Raw genomic sequence first — 22,013 nt, forward strand, 5'->3', positions numbered from 1 at the left:
TAGATTTATAATACCTAATATAATGTACGTCTTATGTAAATAGTTGTTGCACTATATTGTCTAGGGAATAATGACAAGCCTACATGGTCGGTACAGGTGAAATTTCTTTTTTAAATGTTTTTGATCTGAGGTTGGTTGAATCCATGGATATGGCACCTATGAGTACAGAGGACTGACTGTGTATATTTTATTCCGTTATAATGCTTACTTATTTAAAATACTGTACATGTACTCTATTATATACAATGCATGTTTCATTTTATGTAACAAACATTTTACAGAGTTGATGCAGTGTTTAAATACTGTACTGCTTGGTATTATTTAAAGACCTCACATGCTTGGATGTTTAAGGGATTTTTTACTGTACAGTTATTTTTACTATATCTGATTTTGGCCTTACATACCTCCCCTAAACATTAATCCCCATGCAAAAAAATAAAAAATAAAAATAAATTTATTTAATAGTGCTTTTCTTTTTTTTTTTGAGACGGAGTTTCGCGCTTGTTACCCAGGCTGGAGTGCAATGGCGCGATCTCGGCTCACGGCAACCTCCGCCTCCTGGGTTCAGGCAATTCTCCTGCCTCAGCCTCCTGAGTAGCTGGGATTACAGTCACGTGCCACCATGCCCAGCTAATTTTTTGTATATTTTTTAGTAGGGACGGGGTTTCACCATGTTGACCAGGATGGTCTCGATCTCCTGACCTCATGATCCACCCGCCTCGGCCTCCCAAAGTGCTGGGATTACAGGCTTGAGCCACCGCGCCCGGCCTTAATAGTGCTTTTCTAACTAGCGCATCTCAAACTCACCTGGAGGGCTGGTTAAACCTGATCCCTGGCCTAACTCGCAGAGATTCTGATTTGTGGGTAGGACTCAAGACTTTGCGTCTCAAACAAGCCCCCAAGGCCTGCTGAAGCTGTTGGTCCTTATACTGCATTCCAACGAGCAGTGGTTTAACAGACACCAGGTCATGTGATGGTATTTGGAAATGTAATAAACAACAAAACACCAGATCAGTGCTTATTGGTGCCACGAACTGTTCTAAGTACCATATAAATATCAACTCCTAGTCCTCATGGCCGCCCTGTAGAGTAGGGACTCTTTTCATGCTCATTTTATAGGTGAGGAAATGTGAAGTATAGATTAGCTAAGCAATTTGCCCTCGGTCTCTGGGCTAGTCAGAATCTGAGGCAGGACCCATGCGTAGCTGAAACCTGCTGTGTGTTCTCACTGGAATCCAGTCTCTGGATGTGTGCCCCCAGTGACTTTGGAAGACAGGCATCTGCTGCTCCTCCCAAGCCTGGCATGACCCCTTTAAACCACTCCCTGAGATCCTGCGATTGCTCGGCTCCTCAGATGTCCCAGGCAGTGATGTGACAGGAAAGGAACAGCAGGTGCAGAGTCTCAGGAGGGTCTGCAAGGAATACCAGCTACTTAAACCAGGAACTGCAAACTCAAATACCTATGATGGCCAGACTCTAAATGAGAGATTCTAGCTAGATATTACTAAATATTTTTCAATTTTTTTTTTTTTTGAGACATAGTCTTGCTGTGTCATCCAGGCTGGAGTGCAATGGCGTGATCTCCGCTCACTGCAACCTCAACCTCCCAAGTTCAGGCAATTCTCCTGCCTCCGCCTCCTGAGTAGCTGAGATTACAGGCGCATGCCAGCACGCCTGGATAATTTTTGTATTTTTAGTAGAGGTGGGGTTTCACCATGTTGATCAGGCTGGTCTCAAACTCTTGATCTCAGGTGATCTGCCCACCTCAGCCTCCCGAAGTGTTGGGATTACAGGCGAGAGCCTCCGCACCCGGCCAGAAAATATTTTTCTTAAAGCCACTCATCTCAGCCTGTTATTCCCACCCCCAACATCTGCTTTTTTTTTTTTTTTTTTAAAGAGATGGAGGTCTCATTATGTTGCCCAGACTGGCCTCAAACACCTGACCTTAAGTGATGCCCCTGCCTCAGCCTCTTGAGTAACTGGGATTACAGGCATGAACCACCGTATGTGGCTATTTCCCCCCTTTTGATAGATGCATGAAATAAGAAATCGTTTACTTTTACCTTGTCTCCAACGTAAGAAGAAGACTATATGTCTTATATATAGAAGAATATATGTTCGATGTAGTTAATACTTGATTTCCCTTTTGGGGAGTAGCAGGAGTATAGAGGCTAAGGTAGATGGGTCTGTCCATAAGAAATACCCATTACTCAATTCCAGCCAGTTTTTGTCACCACAACAATTGAGCTAGAAGTTCAAATCTAGATTTTTATGTGCTATCTCTTGACTTTTAAGTTTTGATAACTAATTATAAAAACGCATTTGTAGGCTGGGCGCAGTGGCTTATGCCTGTAATTCCAGCACTTTGGGAGGCCGAGGCAGGCAAATCACCTGAGAGGTCAGGAGTTTGAGACCAGCCTGGCCAACATGGTGAAACCCCGTCTCTACTAAAAACACAACAATTAGCTGGCATGGTGGCAGGTGCCTATAACAGCTACTCGGGAGGCTGAGGCAGGAGAATCTCTTGAACTCCAGAGGCAGATGTTGCAGTGAGCCGAGATTATGCCACTGCATTCCAGCCCGGGTGACAGAGTGAGACTCTGTCTCAAAAAAAAATGCATTTGTATACATACAAACATGCACAGATACTCGCGTGCACACACACACTCACACACACACACTTTTCAACTCTGTTGAGCTCAGAAACTGCCAGTCAGGATCTGGCCTCGTGAGTTGGGCCCATCAGTCCACTAGTCCCGTAGTCCCAGCATTAAACAGGCAGAGCGTGAGGAAGGGTGGGCCCACTCTTCTCTAGAACTTTTTGCTTAAAAAATGAAAACCAAAACAAAAAACGTGAGGACCACAAGAGCCTTTGCTGTGGGTTCACAAGTAAACTTGTACTTTCTGTGAGTGTGCCCGTGTGAGGGGCACGAGGAGGCGCTTGGGTGGGGTGGGGGGAGCAAACGGTAGGGTCACTGCCTCTGGGCAGAAGTTTACGACTGGAGACTCACCTCAGCTCACTCTGTCCCTCCCCAGGATGTCCATGAGGAGCCCCATCTCTGCCCAGCTGGCCCTGGATGGCGTTGGCACCATGGTGAACTGCACCATCAAGTCAGAGGAGAAGAAGGAGCCTTGCCACGAGGCCCCCCTGGGCTCAGCCACTGCCGCTGAACCTCAGCCTGGAGACCCAGCCCAGGAGTCCCAGGATGGTGCTGACCCCCGAGCTCCAGCCCAGGTGCCCAGCACTTTTTCAGGGGCTACTGGGTCAGTGTCCCCACCCTGCCTCCGTCCACACACGCATGCGATGTTCCTGGCCTCTCTCCTTGGCTGGGCAGGCCCACAACCCTAGATGGCAGCAGATACAGGCAGAAATGGTGATCATAGGAGTAAGACGCCGTGTAGGGGAGCAGGGAGGCACTGCCAAGCTCAGACTGCGACCAGAAGCCAGGTCACCTATCAGAGCAGGACCTGGACTCAGGCCCGCACTCACTCACTCGCTCACTTGGTAGTGACTATTCACCTATGTGTGACCCAGTCTTTGCTTCCGAGGACTAGACAGGGAGATAGGACACACATGCTAAATGTCTAGCTTAAAAGTCATCTACCAGATGTTTCAGGTTATTTGGGAAAATCAGTCTGATCGCCCAAGCAAGAATTAGGTCACTGCTAAAGAGGATCCGGTTCTTTACCCTTAAAACAAGAGAATGGGCTGGGCTCGGTGGCTCACGCCTGTAATCTCAGCACTTTGGGAGGCTGTGGTGGACGGATCACGAGGTCAGGAGATTGAGACCGTCCTGGCCAACATGGTGAAACCCTGTCTCTACAAAAAATTAGCCTGGCGTGGTGGCACACACCTGTAGTCCCAGCTACTTGGGAGGCTGAGGCAGAAGAATCACTTGAACCAGGGAGGTGGAGATTGCAGTGAGCTGAGATTACGCCACTGCACTCCAGCCTGGGAGACAGAGGGAGACTTCGTCTCAAAAAAGACAAAACAAAACAAACAAACAAAAAATAAGAGAATTAAGCTACATGATTAATAAGGATTCTTGCTCCTGCTAAAAATGCTATTATTTCATGTAGGTGATGTAAAAAGGTAATAAATAATTAAAATTCAAATAAGTAAAAATGAGGAGAGTTACAGGCTCTACGAAGGAATCCAGCCTGGAGGAGGAGGGTTCGGGGTGGGGGCATTGGTGATCAAGGAAGACTTCCTGGAGAAGTAGAGCCTCAAGCTAGGCCTTAAAGGATGGGGAGGACTTTGATGAGAAGAGGAGTGAGGCAGGCAGAGGGGAGTGTGAGTAACTTGCCCCCTACCTGCTCCCCATGCAGCCCCGCTGGCGTAGTGGGTGTGTTGAAGGGATTAATAGTTAATAGCTTACTTTTGGCCCCTGATTGCAATGGCAAACCTCATTCACATGCATTAACACCTTTGATCCCAGCAACGATCCAGGAGGTATTAATATTTCCATTTTCAAAAGAGGGAAGTCAGGTTCACAGCAGTTCAGGGACTTGTGTGGGATCAAGCAACTTGTGAGTCACTAAGCCTGGACTGAAACGCAGGTCTTTTGTTTTGAAATCTTTTGTTCTTTTCCTGAGCAAAGGTCCAGCAGATGGAGGACAAAGGGGCCTAGCAGGTGGAGAAGTAGGACTTAAGTATGGTTGGGATCTCTCAGGATACACATCTTTGAGGTGCCCAGCCCTCCCTGCAGCCTGTCCCCTTCTCTTGGGGGTGACAGTGACAATTCAGCATGTCTTGCAGGACTGTAGCTCTCCAGAGGGTAAGGGGTCCCCAGAACCTGAGAGACCAGGAGCGTCGGAGGCTGCCTCTGGAAGCCAGGAGAAGCTGGACTTCAACCGAAATTTGAAAGAAGGTAGGATGTCTGCTTTAGTTAGAGGCAGAGTCCTGGGGCAGGGAGGTGTTAGGACAGTTATTACTCACCCCTTTGCTGTCTTCCAGTGGTGCCAGCCATCGAGAAGCTGTTGTCCAGTGACTGGAAGGAGAGGTTTCTCGGAAGGAACTCTATGGAAGCCAAAGATGTCAAAGGTGGAGGCCTGTAGCGGGTGGGGGACGTGTTTGAACTCCGCTTCTCTTCTCCTGGCCTGACCGTGCAGCCTGGCTATGTATGGCAGTTCTTGGTACCCTCATACCTATCCTGTGCCATCTGGCTCCTGCCTGGCTTTAGGTGTCATCACCATCCCTCACCTGGGGGCCCCAAGCATTAGGTCTGATTCCTCCTGTGCAGGAGAGGCCTGGTAGGAATCAAATCCCATGGCTTTGAATCTGGGCTCTCACCAGGCACCCTTGTGACTTCAGGCATGTCTTTACCACTTTTCAGGTCTAACTGCAAAATGAGCAGAAAGTTTCCTTTCACTCTAATTAATTCTAAGTCAGTGGCACTTCACTAAGTGAATGAGAAGTGGTTATTAACGGGCTGCTGTCTCGAGCCCTTGACGCGAACACTACAGGCTGCTGCTTGGATTCCTTACAGTGATTTTTTTTTTTTTTTTTTTTTTTTTTAGATAGGGTCTCCCTGTGTCACCCAGGCTGGAGTGCAGTGGCACCATCTTGGCTCACTACAGCTTAAACCTCCTGAGTGATCCTCCCATCTCAGCCTCCTGAGTAGCTGGGACCACAAGCACCTGCCACCAAGCCAGGCTAATTTTTATTTATTTTATTATGATTGTTTTTTGGAGGCAGAGTCTTGCTCTATCCTCCAGGTTGGAGTGCAGTGGCTCGATCTCAGCTCACTGCAACCTCCACCTCCCAGGTTCAAGCAATTCTCCTGCCTCAGACTCTTGAGTAGCTGGGATTTCAGGCACCTGCTACCATAACAGACTAATTTTTGTATTTTTAGTAGAGACAGGGTTTTGCCATGTTGGCCAGGCTGATCTCAAACTCCTGACCTCAGCTGATCCACCCGTCTCAGCCTCCCAAAGTGCTGGGATTACAGGCGTGAGCCACCATGCCCAGCCAATTTTTATACTTTTTATAAAAAGAAATGAGGTCTTACCATGTTGCTCAGGCTGGTCTGAAACTCCTGGGCTCAAGCAATCCTCCCACCTTGGCATCTCAAATTGCTGGGATTACAGGCGTGAGCCACCAACCGCCCCCAGCCAGAATGACCATTTTTGCACTGTCCTTAATCACGTCCACAGAGATAAAACCATACAGGTACCCAGGCTCCACCCCTACTTACTGAATGGGAACCCCATGGTATGGTAGGGACCTGCCCATCTCTATTTCTCAAAGGATCCCTGAGTGATTTCTGATGTGGAAAAAAAAATCTGTGGCTGGGCACTCAGGAATAAAGTGCTGTATCAGACAGGAGCTAAACTGGAGGTCAGGGAAGCACTAACATTTATTGGTCAGGACCATGTGCCAGATCCTGGAGTAAGAGCTTTGCATATATTAACGTGTGTGTGTGTGTGTGTGTGTGTGTACATATATATACACATATCTATTATATATACATATATAAATATATATATAAATTTACAGAAATTTCTCTACAAATATATATATGTATATACACATACATATGTACATATATGTATGTGTATGTGTATATATATTATATATGTGTATATATATTTATAGAGACAGGGTTTCACCGTGTTGGTCAGGCTAGTCTTGAACTCCTGACCTCAGATGATCCACCGGCTTTGACCTTCCAAAGTGCTGGGATTACAGGTGAGAGCCACTGTGTCCTGCCTCTATTAGCTCATTTATCCCTCACAGTGACCCTCTGAAGTGATTATTACTCCCACTGACAGATTTTGAAAACCCTCAAGGGCAGAGAAATTGATAAACTTGTCTAACAGCTCACAGGTAGGTTGGGTTGAAATGGGAATTTGAACCCAGACCCAACTTGCTTCAAAGCCTGGGTGTGTCCCCCTGGATCCCTCTGACGGGATGGTGTCTACCCTGGCCCTGTGTGCTGCTGGGGCTGAGATGTCCCACTGGCAGCGTTTTTAGGGCCTGGACTTCGTGACGAATAGGGGCCAACTTCCAGGCTAGTAGTTGCCAGGTAGCAACATGAAGAGCCCCCTTCAAGGCAGGTGTCTTGTGTCATCGTCTCTGTGGCTCAGCCCTTAATAGTCCTGGGACATAGCAGTTGCTCAATAAGTGTCTGATGAATAAATGGGTAGATGGATGGGTGGGTAGATGAACAAATAAAAAAAAATCCCATTGGGGGCTGTTTCACTGTGGTGCAGGGACCCAAGAAAGCCTAGCAGAGAAGGAGCTCCAGCTTCTGGTCATGATCCACCAGCTGTCCACCCTGCGGGACCAGCTCCTGACAGCCCACTCAGAGCAGAAGAACATGGCTGCCATGCTGTTTGAGAAGCAGCAGCAGCAGATGGAGCTAGCGCGGCAGCAGCAGGAGCAGGTAGGCCCTGCTCAGTGGGTGTGGCTTTCTTTCCAGGAAAGCGAGTGTGTCAGGACCTAGAGAAGGTCCTGGTAGGGACCTTCCAGTGCAGGCCCCACCAGTGCAGGCCGGGGCCAGGGGTAGGTGGGGCAGGGGCTGTAGGATTCCTACCTGGACTGATTCATGAGTCCTTGACTCTGGGAGGTGGAGGTTGCAGCAGTGAGGGGTTAGGGGTAGGAGGGTATGAAAGGGACTCTAGGAAGAGCAGCTCGCAGCTTCCTGCCCAGCCTCCTGGTCCTGGAGGGAGGGATGAACTTCCTGCAACAGGAGAACCAATTCTGAGGGCCGACCGCTCTGCTCCCCACTGCCACCCCACTCCGCGGTTTGCACTACTGTGGAAGGCAGGGCGTGGTTAGGGCTGGGCAGGCTCTGGGCACCAGGGTTAATGTCCCTGACCCACTCTGCCTACTCTTTCCCTCTCCCAGATTGCAAAGCAGCAGCAGCAGCTGATTCAGCAGCAGCATAAGATCAACCTCCTTCAGCAGCAGATCCAGGTAACCAGGAGGGAGACCTGGAGAGGCACAGGAGGCAGCTGAGGGAGTTGACACCGGCCTGGAGTAGAGCTGGGGACAGGGGATGCGTGCGCCAAGTTAAAGCTCCCAGAGCAGAATCACTCAGGCCTGACCCTAGGAGGGTTATTTCTGTTCTAGCCCCAACCTGTCTTCCTTCCCTGTTTTAAGGGAGGAGCCTGTCGTGTCTTCCTTCCCTGTTTTAAGGGAGGAGCCTGTCGTGTCTTCCTTCCCTGTTTTAAGGGAGGAGCCTGTCGTGTCTTCCTTCCCTGTTTTAAGGGAGGAGCCTGTCGTGTCTTCCTCCCCAGCTGAGACCTGAGGGTAGATGGACAGGGGCCCACAGAGATGGCCTGGGGCCAGAGGGATTCTTGGGAAAACTGTCCCTTCTTTACCCCCTGTGCCTGTTGTCTGTGGGTCTATTCTCTGTGTCATGGGCTGACCATAGCTGGGTAGCTCTTTGGGTCCCTGGGGACTCACACAGGGTTTCTTTGCCTTCAGCAGGTTAACATGCCTTATGTCATGATCCCAGCCTTCCCCCCAAGCCACCAACCTCTGCCTGTCACCCCCGACTCCCAGCTGGCCTTACCCATTCAACCCATTCCCTGCAAGCCAGGTGAGTGTGAGAAGGGAGGTCCCACCAGTGCGGCCAGCCTGTCCCGAGGTCAGGGAAGGCGCCCTGGAGCCGCTCTCATCCATTAATTTGCTATGTGGCCTTTCTGGGCCTCAGCTTGGGATCTGTCTGGTGGAAAAATAATCCTCTTTTTCTGAATCTTGCTGAATTTCACTGAACTTCACTGGGAAAATGAAAAGAAATAGCACATTGGAAAACCATAAAGCCCTTTCCAGATGGAAGATGATATAGCAATCCAGGTCGAGTCTTCCCAGTTCTGGTACATTTACTATGCCAGAGTATTAATATCTGGAATATTTCCAGGGACTCACTCCTGTAATCCTAGCACTTTGGGAGGCCGAGCTGGGCGGATCGCTTGAGGTCAGGAGTTTGAGGCCAGCCTAGCTAACATGGTGAGACCCCCATCTCTATTAAAAATACAAAACTTGCTGGGTGTGGTGGCAGGTACCTGTAACCCCAGCTACTCAGAAGGCTGAGGGAAGAGAATCACTTGAACTGGGGAGGTGGAGGTTGCAGTGAGCTGAGATCATGCCACTGCACCCCTGCCTGGTTAACAGAGCAAGACTGCATCTCAAAAACAAAAAAACCTGGAATATTAACTGGAGTTTATAAATCTCCCAAGTTCTTCTGTTGTTGTTGTTTTTGAGACAGAATCTCACTCACTGTGTCGCCTGGGCTCGAGAGTGAAGTGGCTCAATCTCAGCTCACTGCTGCAACCTCTACCTCCCAGGTTCAAATGATTCTTCTGCCTCAGCCTCCCAAGTAGCTGGAATTACAGCTGTAAACCACCACACCTGGCTCATTTTTGTATTTTTAGTATAGATGGAGTTTTGCCATGTTGCCCAGGCTGGTCTCAAACTCCTGACCTCAAGTTCCTTGGCCTCCCAAAGTGCTGGGATTACAAGTGTGAGCCAACATCTCCCAAATTCTAACAGCCATGATTCCTACCTTCAAACTCTTGTCCCTGCCTACACCATGTCACTCTGGCCTTCTACCCCATCACTGAAATTCAGCAGACTGGCCATGTGTCAGACAAGGGTGTGGGACATGACGGCGTGGGGCAGTTGGGGGCGGAGCATGGAGTCTGGGATTTATTTTGTATGCTGTAGGGTGCATGTGAATGTTTGAGTAGCAAGTGTGTCTTTCTGCTTTGAGGGGTAGGGTGTGGAGGGGAGACTGGCCAGAAGCAGGAACTGCTGAGGTGATTCTAGCAATACAGAATGATACCTGAATTAGGGCAGTGACAGAGAGTTATGGGGACAGGGCAGAGGTGCTGCCCATAATTACCCTAGGAGTGCAGACAGCTTCAAAGGCAGCCATGCTAGTCCATCCTCCCTGTTCCACAGGCCAGAAAGAGACAGAAGAGGAAATTCCCCAAGGCCCATAGGCCGTGAGCTTGGGTAGACTGCTCAGCACCACCGACTCTGCCTGGTTTGCGCCGGGCACTGTAGGGTGGTGTAAATGGGAAACACAATGGACTGAGGAAGCCAGGCCCCATCTTCATCTATTAAGGGGCTGTAGAAAGATGCCATGGACCGGGTGGCTCATGAACTACAGACGTGTATTCCTCACAGTTCTGGGGGCTGGGAAGTCCGACTGTGAAGCCAGTGTATTCAGTGTCTGGTGAGGGCTGACTTTCGGGTTCAAGGATGGCATCTCTCACTGTGTCCTCAGGTGGCGAAAGGGGTAAAGAGGCTCCCTCAGGCCTCCAATCCCGTTCCTAAAGGCTCCACCCTCATGACCCAGTCACCTCCCAAAGGCCCCACATCCTAATCCTGTCACACTGGGAATTAGCTTTCCACATAGGAATTGTAGGGGGCAGAAACACTCAGACCATAGCATTGTGCCCCAGACCCCCCCACATTCATGTTCTTGTCATATGTAAAATACATTCATTCCCTCCCAGTAGACACCCAAATCTTAACCTGTTCCAGCATCAATTCAAAACTTTCAAGTCCAGAGCCTCATCTAATCTTACCTAGAGCAGGCACAGTGGCTCATGCCTGTAATCCCAGCACTTTGGGAGGCTGACGCAGGGGGATTGCTTGAGGCCAGGAGTTCAAGACCAGCCAGGGCAACAAAGTGAGACTCTGTCTCTATAAAAAATAAAAAAAAATTAGCCCAGCATGGTGGCCTGCGCCTGTGGTCCCAGCTACTTGGGAGGCTGAGGAAGGAGGATTGCTTGAGCCTGGGAGGTCAAGGCTGTAGTGGGTTATGTTCGCACCACTGCACACCAGCCCGGGAGACAGAGCAAGACAAAACGAGACAGATACCGAGTGAGGCCCTGTCACAAAACAAACAACAATAATAAATCTCACCAAAATCAGTCATAGGTCAGACTCAAGGTATAATGCATTCTGAAGCAGATTCCCCTCCGGAAGGAATGAATTTCCGAGGTCTGCAAGCTGCTTGGTTTATGGCACATTGTTTCAACAGCCTGAGTAGACCAAGACAGGCCCAGTGTGGAAGTTTCCAGTTAGCAGGGGGAACTGGGAGTGGAGAAGGTTGAAGGTGAAGAACGGGGCTATTCCAAACCATTGCAACTCCCCATGAATGTGGAGGGGAGCCGTGGGGGCTAGGGGACCGTGTGATCTTTTCGGGGATAGGGCCCCCAACTGCTTTCCAGGTGAGGAAAGGAAGTAAGCTATGGGAGCCGGGGACTGGCATGGCTGCCTCCCACTTTGTTTGCTCCAGAAACTAAGCAAGCAAGGTCCCTTGCAAAAGCTGACTGCAGACAGTGGCTGTCCCCAGATCACAAGCCTTACACGGTGTTCTGTGCCCACAGCATGGGCTCCACAGTCCTGACCTTGGGCTTCACATGCCTTGGAGCCAACCTGGCCCCCATGGCCTACCTCATTCCCCACTCGCCCTCACATACTCGGCCGCCCCATCTCCACCTGCCCGAATCCTGCTCATTTTGCAGGTGCTAAGCTCACACCTTGGCTCCCCTAAGGAGCCTGCTCTAGCTACCCCAGCTGGAGCAGAGTTTGCTGGCGTTCTGCCTGTGCAGCCCTCTTCACCACCTGCCATGCACTTCGTGATTTCTACATGTGGCCTGTCTCTCCACCTGGAGGCTGGGCCTGGGAGTGACGTAGGGTAGGTAGGAGTGCCGTGTCGAGGAGAAGGAATGGCTGTGGAGTCTAGAGGTGCCGGGTTCAAATCCTGTGCTGCCATTTAATAGCTCTGTGGGCAACCCATTTTTCTTCTTATTTTTATTTTTGAAAATTTTAAATTCTTAATAATAGAGATGGGGGTCTCACTATGATAGCCAGATTGGTCTTGAACTCTTGGCCTCATGCAGTCCTCCCCCTCAGCCTCCCAAAGTGCTAGGATTACAGGCATGAGGCACCACACCCAGCCCCATTTGGCTTCTAAGCTTTTCTCTTTTTTTTTGAGATGGAGTCTCACTCTGTTACCCAGGCTGGAGTGCAATGGCATGATCTCATCTCACTGTAACTTCCGCCTCCCGGGTTCAAGCAATTCTCCTGCCTCAGCCTCCCGAGCAGCTGGGATTACAGGTGCATGCCATCATGCCCGGCTCATTTTTGTATTTTTAGTAGAGAAGGGGTTTCACTGTGTTGGGCAGGATGGTCTTGATCTCCTGACCTTGTGATCTGCCCGTCTGGGCCTCTCAAAGTGCTGGGATTACAGGTGTGAGCCACTGCGCCTGGCCAGTTTTCATTTCTTTATCTGTCAAATGGGATGATGATGTATTCAGCCCCTGTTATATACTGCATACCATGTATTATTGTGAGATGATACATATGAGACGTTCTACACAACAGGCAGCCGCTTTTGTGTCCTGCGCCCAGTAGGTACAAAATAAAAGTAGCTGTTGGATGAATAGATGGTGTCCCTTCTCTCATTGTGCCATTGGATGGTATACTCTAGAATCTGGGAAACTCTAGAGTGGGTTGGAAAGGGGATAACCCAGTGCAGATGTCGGTTAGTGTGCAGAGGCAGTGGGGGTGAGGGGACAGGAGGCCTCCAGCCGTGCTTTGGGGCTGGGGAGGGCAGTGGTTGGAACCAAGCTGGGCCAGCTGTGAGCCATTGCCCACCTTGTGGTGCTGGGACCTCGTCAAGCAGGGTGTCTGCTGTTCTGTGCTCATCCAGGACTTTTCTCCCTGCTGCCTTTTCCATAGTGGAGTATCCGCTGCAGCTGCTGCACAGTCCCCCTGCCCCAGTGGTGAAGAGGCCTGGGGCCATGGCCGCCCACCACCCCTTGCAGGTACCGCCCTCTACCCACCGGCCTGGGGCTCCCTGCTGAGCTTCTGACGGCTGGCTGCCACCTTAGGGGACTGCGGGGTGTGGACGGGTGAGCCATGGCGTCCTGCGTTCCTGTTCACCTGCTCCTTCTGTGTCCACTTTTCTGTCTGTCTCCTTGTGTGTTCTGGGTATGCTCACCTCACTTCCTCTCTGTCCCACTGCGGGAGTCTCCTCTGGTGTCTGTCATCCTCTGACCTGCCGGGTCTCCCTCAGGAGCCCTCCCAGCCCCTGAACCTCACAGCTAAGCCCAAGGCTCCTGAGCTGCCCAACACCTCCAGCTCCCCAAGCCTCAAGATGAGCAATTGTGCGCCCCGCCCCCCCAGCCATGGGGGCCCCACACGGGACCTGCAGTCCAGCCCCCCGAGCCTGCCTCTGGGTAAGCCTCCTGCTGCCCGCACTTGTCCGGCAGCCCTCTTAGCAGGGAGCCGGTGGCATGATGCGACCGTGAGCAGGTCCCTTCTCCTCTCTGGGTTAGACTTGCTCTTAGCAGAAGCTCCCCTTCCTCCTCTCCCTCATCATGTCTGTCTGGGCACTCCAAGCGTCAGCGATTCAGGCCAGAGTTGCACAGTTCCAGGGGGTACTATTCTCATTTCTAGTCTATTGACATGCACAATAAATAGCCAGTGTAAGTGGCATCCCCTTGAGGACATGCAATGCCACCACCCTGTGGAAGGACAGGAGGGAACACTCACTCAGGTGCCTCATGGGAGTGGCATGGCGGGAGGGTGATGGAGTTTGGGCTCTCACTGGGCTGACGCCCATAGCCTCCCTCACTTCTCTTCCCTCTCTTCTGCCTTCTCACACAGGCTTCCTTGGTGAAGGGGATCCTGTCACCAAAGCCATACAGGACGCTCGGCAGCTGTTGCATAGCCACAGTGGGCCCTTGGAAGGCTCTCCCAACACCTCCTTCCGTAAGGTAGGGAACCTGGGGGCAGCCACAGATGGTGGCCAGGGTTGGAAGACACAGTCTGAGGCCACCAAGTAGGAGGCAGGGGAGGAGTGGGTGATGCAGAGAAGGCTGATGTCAGGTTGCCCTGTCAACCTAGGACCTCATCAGCCTGGACTCATCCCCGGCCAAGGAGCGGCTGGAGGACGGCTGCGTGCACCCACTGGAGGAAGCCATGCTGAGCTGCGACATGGACGGTGAAGGCTCGGGCAGTGGGCTGAGGGGTAGGAGGGCCCAACTCTGTGTCCTGCCAGGACCAGGGCAGACTGTGTCTGCCTCTGATCCCTTCCCTCTCTCGGTCTGTTGGGTCCTTTCCAGGTGTGTGTGCCTCTGCTGTCCCATTATGTGTTTGTTGGCTCTGTCTCTGAGTCTGCTTTCCACCCTGTCTCTGAGACTGCTGAGTTTCTGCTCTTTCTTGAGGCCATATTGCTGTGATTTTCTTGTGTGTCTGTCTCTGGTTCCCTGGCTGGGCCTCTTGCTGTTTCCTCTGCCTCCTATGCTCCTGCCTTGCTCCTCCTGGGCTGGCGGCTGTGGGAGCCTCCTCAGTGCCTCCTGCTGGTCAAGTAGGGGAATGTCTCTCTGCTGGCCTTGGGGCATTCTGGTGACCCCAGACAGGCTACCTGGCTGACTTCTCTCCTGTCCCCCAGGCTCCCGCCACTTCCCCGAGTCCCGAAACAGCAGTCACATCAAGAGGCCCATGAATGCCTTCATGGTGTGGGCCAAGGATGAGCGGAGGAAGATCCTGCAAGCCTTCCCAGACATGCACAACTCCAGCATCAGCAAGATCCTTGGTAAGGGCCAGTGGGTGGGGCCATGGTTCAGGGAGACCTGGTTGCAGGAGTCGGCTGGGTCTATTCAGGACTTTCTTGGTGATATTCCATACTGTGTTGGACTCCAGTGGAATCTGATGTTAGGGGTGCAGGAGTCGTTGGGGATGTGAGGGCAGCTGGGTTCTGGGGTCTTGTACCACTGAAGTGTTCAGTAGCACCTGTCCTCAAGAACTCAAGGGGAGAGAGAGAGAGAGAGAATCCATGTGTGTGTTTACATTCTTTAGTACTCATGATCTAAACCTACCTGTTCCACTGTTTGCCCAGACCCTTGATCTGGCAGAAAACAGGAGAGACTAGTGTTCTTGGGCTGTCGCTAGAAAGGTTTTTTAAAATTACATGTCCTGATTGGCCTCAGAGGGATGTTGGGCAGGGCAGATGGGCTCAAGGGGGCAGATGTTTTCAAGACCGAGACTCCTCTGGTGTCAGCGCAGGACTCTTGTAGACTGAGATACCAGGTATTTTGTCCTGAGCAGGGAGCCTGTCTGGGTTGTAGAAGGCCTGAGGTGGCTGCTCTTTTGTTTATGCAAATCAGGCAGGCCAGAGGCTCAAGGAAGTTGCTGGATTGTTAGGAACGTGGGTGGGTGCTGAGTCTAAAGCTGGCGGTTGGATACCCCTGTACAGGCCAATTTCATTCATTCATTTGCCCAGCATCCAAGGAGCAGCCACATCGGGCCAGGCCCTTGCTAGCTGCTTGCACATGTATTATCTTGTGGACCTACCTGAGCCCCAAGGTCTTCTCAGGTCCTGCTGTGGGTGGTCAGCGGAGCCCAGCACTGACTGCCTGCCCCTGGGGGGTTGGGTCAGGATCTCGCTGGAAGTCCATGACCAACCAGGAGAAGCAGCCCTACTACGAGGAACAGGCGCGGCTGAGCCGGCAGCACCTGGAGAAGTATCCTGACTACAAGTACAAGCCGCGGCCCAAGCGCACCTGCATCGTGGAGGGGAAGCGGCTGCGTGTGGGCGAGTACAAGGCCCTGATGAGGACCCGACGTCAGGATGCCCGCCAGAGCTATGTGATCCCGTGAGCAGGCCCTCTGCAGGCGCCCAGGAGACTGTGTGTGCACATGTAGCCCTCATGAGTGGCTAGGTGTCCGTGTGTGGCCTGCCTTTGTGTGTGACCCCAGGGGTGCTGTGTATATGCATACGTGTGTGTGTTACCTGTGTGTAGCTGAGTCCGCACGTGCTACTTGACTGTGTATGGCTATGTATGTGACTGTGGTGAGCACCCAGTGGCTGAGGACATAGGACTGTGACCGGAGGACTGGCCACATGGACCTAGAGACGGTGCCTATAGATCCCATGGCAGCGGAACTTAATAGAAATTCAGAGGGGCTAGAAATCAGAGTATTAATCACACAAAGGTTCCTGACTTAAGTAAGCACCCTAGTTTATTCCTGTAAACAGGAAATCTCCTAGGGCATTTAAAATATGCAATTTCTGCCTGTGTGGTGGCACATACCTGTAATCCCAGCACTTTGGGAGGCTGAGGCAGGAGGATCCCTTGAGCTCAGGAGTTTGAGACCAGCCTGGGCAACATAGTGAGACCTCATCTTTTTTTTTTGAGACGGAGTTTCACTCTTGTTACCCAGGCTGGAGTGCAATGGCACGATCTCAGCTCACTGCAACCTCCGCCTCCTGGATTCAGGCAATTCTCTTGCCTCAGCCTTCTGAGTAGCTGGGATTACAGGCAGCGCCACCATGCCCAGCTAATTTTTTGTATTTTTAGTAGAGACGGGGTCTCACCATGTTGACCAGGATGGTCTTGATCTCTTGATCTCGTGATCCACCCGCCTCGGCCTCCCGAAGTGCTGGGATTACAAGCGTGAGCCACCGTGCCCGGCTGACCTCATCTTTAAATAAAAGTAGCCAGGTGTGGTGGTGCACACCTGTGGTCCCAGCTACTTGGGAGGCTGAGGCAGGAGGATCATTTGAGCCAGGGAGGCCAAGGCTACAGTGAGCTGTGATTGCACCACTGTACTCCAGCGTGGGTGACAGGGCATGACCCTGTCTCTAAGTAAAAGTAAACAAATAAATAAAACACGCAGTTTCTTAAAATTGGATTCATACATGATTGTCCAAGAATATTATCTGTTGAACACATCTATGGCCCTGGGTCTGCAGGTCATCTGCAGGGCTGTAGGTACTGGTGAATTTGGCCATCAGAAAGCAGGCGGGGGGCAGGGTGTTTGAGTCAAAGCCAAGAGGGTATGGAGTGGGAGTGCACGCTCTGAGGAGGCCTGGAGGGAGACGGGTTTGGGATTGAATTGAGTGTGCATCCATCATCGTGCCCCTTCTCCGCCCCATAGCCCGCAGGCTGGCCAGGTGCAGATGAGCTCCTCGGATGTCTTGTACCCTCGGGCGGCAGGCATGCCGCTGGCACAGCCACTCGTGGAGCACTATGTCCCTCGTAGCCTGGACCCCAACATGCCTGTGATCGTCAACACCTGCAGCCTCAGAGAGGAGGGTGAGGGCACAGATGACAGGCATTCGGTGGCTGACGGCGAGATGTACCGGTACAGCGAGGACGAGGACTCCGAGGGCGAAGAGAAGAGCGACGGGGAGTTGGTGGTGCTCACAGACTGATCCTGGCTGGGTGGGCCCAGCCCCTTTTCCTCTGGGGAAAACCTCGTCACAACCCAATGGGCACAGCCAGCCAACCTAAGACTATGTTGGTACTTGGACCTGGTCGTGCCACAGAGATGGGCAAAGCTGTGCACTTGTAGATACATTAATGAGGGGAGAAGCCCCCCCTCCCTGAGGAGCTGTTGGCCTAGGTGGGCAGGAACTGCAACGTGGCTGTGGACTGAGCTGGCTGAGCACCTCAGCCTTTAGGGCTTATGGCCAAGGGACACTGTATGACCCTCCTCTCCTGCAGGTCTATCCACCTGGGGTCTGGCAGCTACAGACCTGTCTCCCTGGGGTCACATGCTTTGTTTCCATTCTTGTCCTGGCTGGATCAGCCACTGTGGGACCAACACCCCTCCCACACTCTGCCAGACCACTCACCAGGATCGCTTTGCACTTTGTGCAAAAGGGTCTGGCTGTCCCTTGCTGTCTTCATCTCTGCCAAGCCCATGGTCCCTTTGGCTGCTGTGTGTGTGTGCGTGCATGTGTACATGTGTGTGTGTGTTCATCTGTTCGTTCATTGCACAAGATATTTATTGAGTGCCCACTATGTGCCAGGCACTGTAGTTTGCTGAGTTCCTGTGGGTGTGTTTCTCGATGCCACTCCTGCTTCTCTGGGGGCCTCTTTCTGTGCTTCTCTTTGTCCCCAAATTGCTACCTCTTTGTCAGTCTGGGTGTCTCAGGTTCTGTGTCCTTGTGTGCATTTCTGTCTCTCTCCATCCTTGTCTCTCTGCAAGGCCCTCATTGTTTCTCCTCCTTGGTGTCTGTCCTTGCCCCCTGTGCCCTCTGGATTCTCTGGGTCTGTGTAGGCCCCTGGTCTGCCCTGGGCTCACCAGCCTTCCTGACCTCCTTCTGCCCTCCCCTTCACTCCCTCCCTGGCTCTGCCAGTCGGTTCCCACAGAGCCATTTTTAGCTCTGATCAGCATGGGAATGTGCCTCAGCCTTCAAGGGGCTTTGTCCTGGTGCCCCCGCCCCTGGTCCCAACCTGATCCCACGAGGGAGTCGGGACAGGAGGACTGATGGTGCTCCCCTTCCTGCCAGTGTCAGAGGCCCTGGAGAGGGGCCCCCCCATGGCAGCTAGTCTTTATTCCTCCCTCATGAGCGTGGGGGGCGGGGGGCTCCCCATTCTTGGAAGAAATTGAGAAGACTCCTGGGCTTCAGCCTCTGCCACCCAGCCCTGCCTCTCACCTGCCTGCCCTCCCCTCCCCGCTCTACACTAGGGACTGGATCTCAGCCTCTGATCAGTTTCACAAGTTAGTTTCCTAAAGAAATCAAATCCCATTTTCACCTAACTCTAAACAGCCCTCTGATCAGTATGGGAACTCCAAATCCCACAGGGCCAGATGTGGAGTCTGTGTCTGCCTCGGCCCCATCTTCTCTCCTTCCTCAGCCTCAGAGCCGCCCCCACTTCTCTCCAGGCTGTTTCTTTTTTTATGACTGTAAACATAGATAGTGCTTTATTTTGTTAATAATAAGATAATGATGAGTAACTTAACCAGCACATTTCTCCTGTTTACACTCGGGGGATTTCTTTGTTTTCTGATGACATAATAAAGACAGATCATTTCAGATTCTGGCCCTCGTGCAGGGGAGGAGGGAAGCTGGCCTAAGTCCAGAATTCCTAAATATGCCACCAGCCTGGGCACCACTGTCCCCTGGTGGCAGCCTGCAGGAGCTTCAGGCATGGGGCCTGAGAGGAACCAGCTTAAGGCAAGGGAATCCCAGGCCAAGCCTGTGAGTGACAGGTGCCATCCACAGAGCCCACGCTGAATGCCCCTACCTTGAGGAGGTGAGCCCACCCGGATCCTAAGAAAGAAGGCAGTAGTAAGAGCATTGTAATAGGAGTCAGGAAGCTCGGGGTCTTCCTAGAACTGGCCACAGAGCTGGGGTTGGGGAGTGGGGGCCCGGTCTCTCCATTGGGCCTCATTGTCCTCATCCGACAACAAAATTAAACCTTATACATGGTTCTTATCATTCAGACAAGGAGCCCTTTGAGACGCTAATGAAAGCTGTGGATCATTTTCTCAGAAAAGGACTCACAAAGGTACACCCTGAAGCCCATCAGAGGCTCCCATGGTGCCAATTAATGAAGCAGGGACTTTAATGATAATGCTGGTCAGGACTGTCTATCCATGACACATGCTTTGGTTTTTCTTTGTTTTTTTCTTTTTGAGACAGTCTCACTCTGTCACCTAAGCTAGAATGCAATGGCACAATCTCGGCTTATTGCACCTTCTGCCTTCCAGGTTCAAGTGATTCTCCTGCCCTAGCCTCCCGAGTACCTGGGACTATAGGCACCCACCACCACATCTGGCTAATTTTTGTATTTTTCGTAGAGATGGGGGTTTCACTATGTTGGCTAAGCTGGTCTCGAACTCCTGACCTCATGATCCACCCGCTTCAGCCTCTCAAAGTGCTAGGATTACAGGTGAGCCATCACACCCGGCCTGAACACGTGTTTTGAGTGAATATTTCAGACCTAGTTATCACATTAGGAGAAGTAATAGCCCTGCCAGGGCTAGATGACAGCCTGAAACCACTCAAAATGCACATTAACCGGGGTCTAGAGGAACAACTCTTGTGAAAAATTAATCCCATCAGTATGGAATAGGGACAGCAAAACCAAATGGCAGTTCTTGTGGAAGAGTTGAACTTGGGCTGGGTTAATAGAGGCTTGTGTTCCCAACAAGGGAGGTGATGGTCCAGTGTACACCACACAGACCTAGTCCCGGGGCAGCATGCCCTTCCTCACCCCCTCACTAGGAAGTCTGTGCTCATAGTGGAAGGGCCCAGGAGCACAGGAAGGATCCTGGTGGACACTGTCCTTAGAGGAATAGTCAGAAGGGCCAGGTGTGTCTCCTCTAGGAAAGAGGAGATGGGGGTTGGACAGAAAGGACAAGATTGCTTTCTCCAAAGCTGCTGGGGGGCAAAGTGTAGTATTCCACAAAGCTCATGAGCCACTGAACTTGAACTCCTGGATGGGTCTCAAGGCTGGCGTGACATGAGGAACACCTCCACAAAAAGAGTAGCGTGAACGTCCCAACTCTCTAGAGCAGTCCTCAGGCTCTTGAGTTGTGGTGAAGGGATTTCTAGATTGGAGAGGGTGCTGGTGAGAGAGGGTAGGTGTGGCTGATTCTAGGACCCCAATGTTGGGAGGGTGTAGAATGGAGACTGCCCAAGAATTAAGGGCCCAGCCATTTGGTCTGGGTGGGGAGTGTCCTGGATGCTGGCGGGCTGGTTTTCCCAGCTCAGGTTCTCCGAGCCTCCTTTGCCTTCCCAACCCCATGTTTGGAAAAGATGCTGGCAGAGGTGGGAGGAGGAGCTGGTGGCAGCGCCTGCCCCCTGGTGGTCCTGAGGGAGAGTTGCTCATTGCACCTCCAAGGGTCCATCCGCTCTGCCCTCCTTGGCCCTCTGCCCCAGCCTCCTCCACTCGTACAAACCAGGTTCTGCCAGTCTCCTTAAGACTCTCCCACCCTGGCTCACTCCCACATTCTCTGTCGGTCCTGAGTTCCTCTTCCCTTCCCCAAGTCCTCTTGTCTTGCCTGCCTTATTCCATCTGCTGAGACACAGGAGCGGGCCCTGGAGCCCCACCCCCCAGTTCCATGAGAGGCAGGATGGGGCCAGGTGGTTGCAGAAGCCAGGAGCAGAGTGCTGTAGTCATTAACAGGAAAGCTGGGCCACAAGTCTGTCCCCTCCATGCTGCTTGGGCAGAGACAAGGGGCAGAGCTCGTTGGGAAGGTGAACCTGCCCAGGAATCCTTTGAGGTCTTTGCTAGGGGTCTGAACCCAGATCACACTTGGGAGCCTCCAAGGCCCAGTGCTCAGCCAGGAGGGTAGGAGTGCTGGTTAGCCCAGGGTGGCAGTGAAAGGAGTGAAGGTGGAACTCCCAGACTTGGCGGGCCAGGGTTGTGCCCTCTGCCACCATACCGGCTCACTCCCCTGGAGGACTAGGGGAATGAGAATGCTTTCTCAGAGGCAGCAGTGGGATGATGCCTGCTGTTAATTACTTCCCATGCAGATGTGTCCAGGGCTTTAGGGGCACAGGGTGATGGGGGCAGGGGGTCTGTTCCAGCCATTCCCTACTCACCACTGCAATGGCTGCCTCCAGCGATGCAGCATCAAAGCCCAGGAGGCTAGAAACAAAGTTGGCTTCACAGTGTTAATTCTGCCCTCAGTTCCAGAGGTGACTCAGAGAGGAACAAGGAGTGGAGACACTGCTATTTAGTCCAGACAGATCGTGTCTGTGACCACCTAACACCATGGATGACTCTAAGGGGCCCCTACCTGCCAAGTCCTGGTACCATCCCCACGCCTGGGCACCTTTTTCACCGGTGTCCCCCACTGGTACCCCCCGAGGCTGCTGCCCATGGAGGGCCTGGCTATGCTGGATCACCATGACCTTGAAGGCTCCAGCAGCAGGTGCCAGCTCCAGTGGTTGCCATGGCACCAGAGTGCTTTTTGCAGGCAAAAGCCAAACAACCAGAGTCCACCTGGCAGGCTGCGGCTGCTGTTGCCACTGCTGCCCCTAAGGGCACTGGGCACTTCCTGGCGGGGGGCAGTCTGAATCAGCTGCTGCCTGATGCCCAGCCTGGAAAGCATAGCCAGAGTGGCGGCTGCTAAGAGGGGTGCCCCCTTCTCATCTTTGACTTTCTGCTCCTTCCTCCCTCTGGCCTTCTGAGAAAGTTCCAGAAATCACTCCTGCCCACTCTCATAGCAGCCCCTTCCCCACCCCTGACAGCTGGGAGCTGGAGATGACGGAGGAAGAGGTCCTGAGCACTTG

At 52.2% G+C, this 22,013-nt stretch overlaps 1 protein-coding gene across 6 annotated transcripts in view; it reads left to right on the top strand.

The window, feature by feature from the left end:
• Positions 1-18,803, top strand: part of SOX13 (SRY-box transcription factor 13) — a 58,835-nt gene extending 40,032 nt beyond the window's left edge. The window contains exons 2-14 of one of the 6 annotated variants that reach the window (XM_035280390.3): positions 3,037-3,235; positions 4,760-4,871; positions 4,958-5,044; positions 7,216-7,388; positions 7,853-7,921; positions 8,435-8,549; positions 12,710-12,795; positions 13,047-13,209; positions 13,640-13,749; positions 13,880-14,003; positions 14,427-14,570; positions 15,414-15,630; positions 16,916-18,803. In XM_035280390.3, the coding sequence (XP_035136281.3) occupies positions 3,038-3,235; positions 4,760-4,871; positions 4,958-5,044; positions 7,216-7,388; positions 7,853-7,921; positions 8,435-8,549; positions 12,710-12,795; positions 13,047-13,209; positions 13,640-13,749; positions 13,880-14,003; positions 14,427-14,570; positions 15,414-15,630; positions 16,916-17,192 (1,875 nt within the window). In that variant the 5' untranslated portion in view covers position 3,037 and the 3' untranslated portion in view covers positions 17,193-18,803. Of the gene's footprint in view, positions 1-3,036; positions 3,236-4,759; positions 4,872-4,957; positions 5,045-7,215; positions 7,389-7,852; positions 7,922-8,434; positions 8,550-12,709; positions 12,796-13,046; positions 13,210-13,639; positions 13,750-13,879; positions 14,004-14,426; positions 14,571-15,413; positions 15,666-16,915 lie in introns of all 6 variants that reach the window. The other 5 variants (XM_078356916.1, XM_035280392.3, XM_035280391.3 and 2 more) reach the window with 5 other exon arrangements.
• The last annotated feature ends 3,210 nt before the right edge of the window (positions 18,804-22,013 follow it).

Source organism: Callithrix jacchus, chromosome 19 (assembly GCF_049354715.1).
Source record: "Callithrix jacchus isolate 240 chromosome 19, calJac240_pri, whole genome shotgun sequence".
Lineage (NCBI taxonomy): Eukaryota > Metazoa > Chordata > Mammalia > Primates > Cebidae > Callithrix > Callithrix jacchus.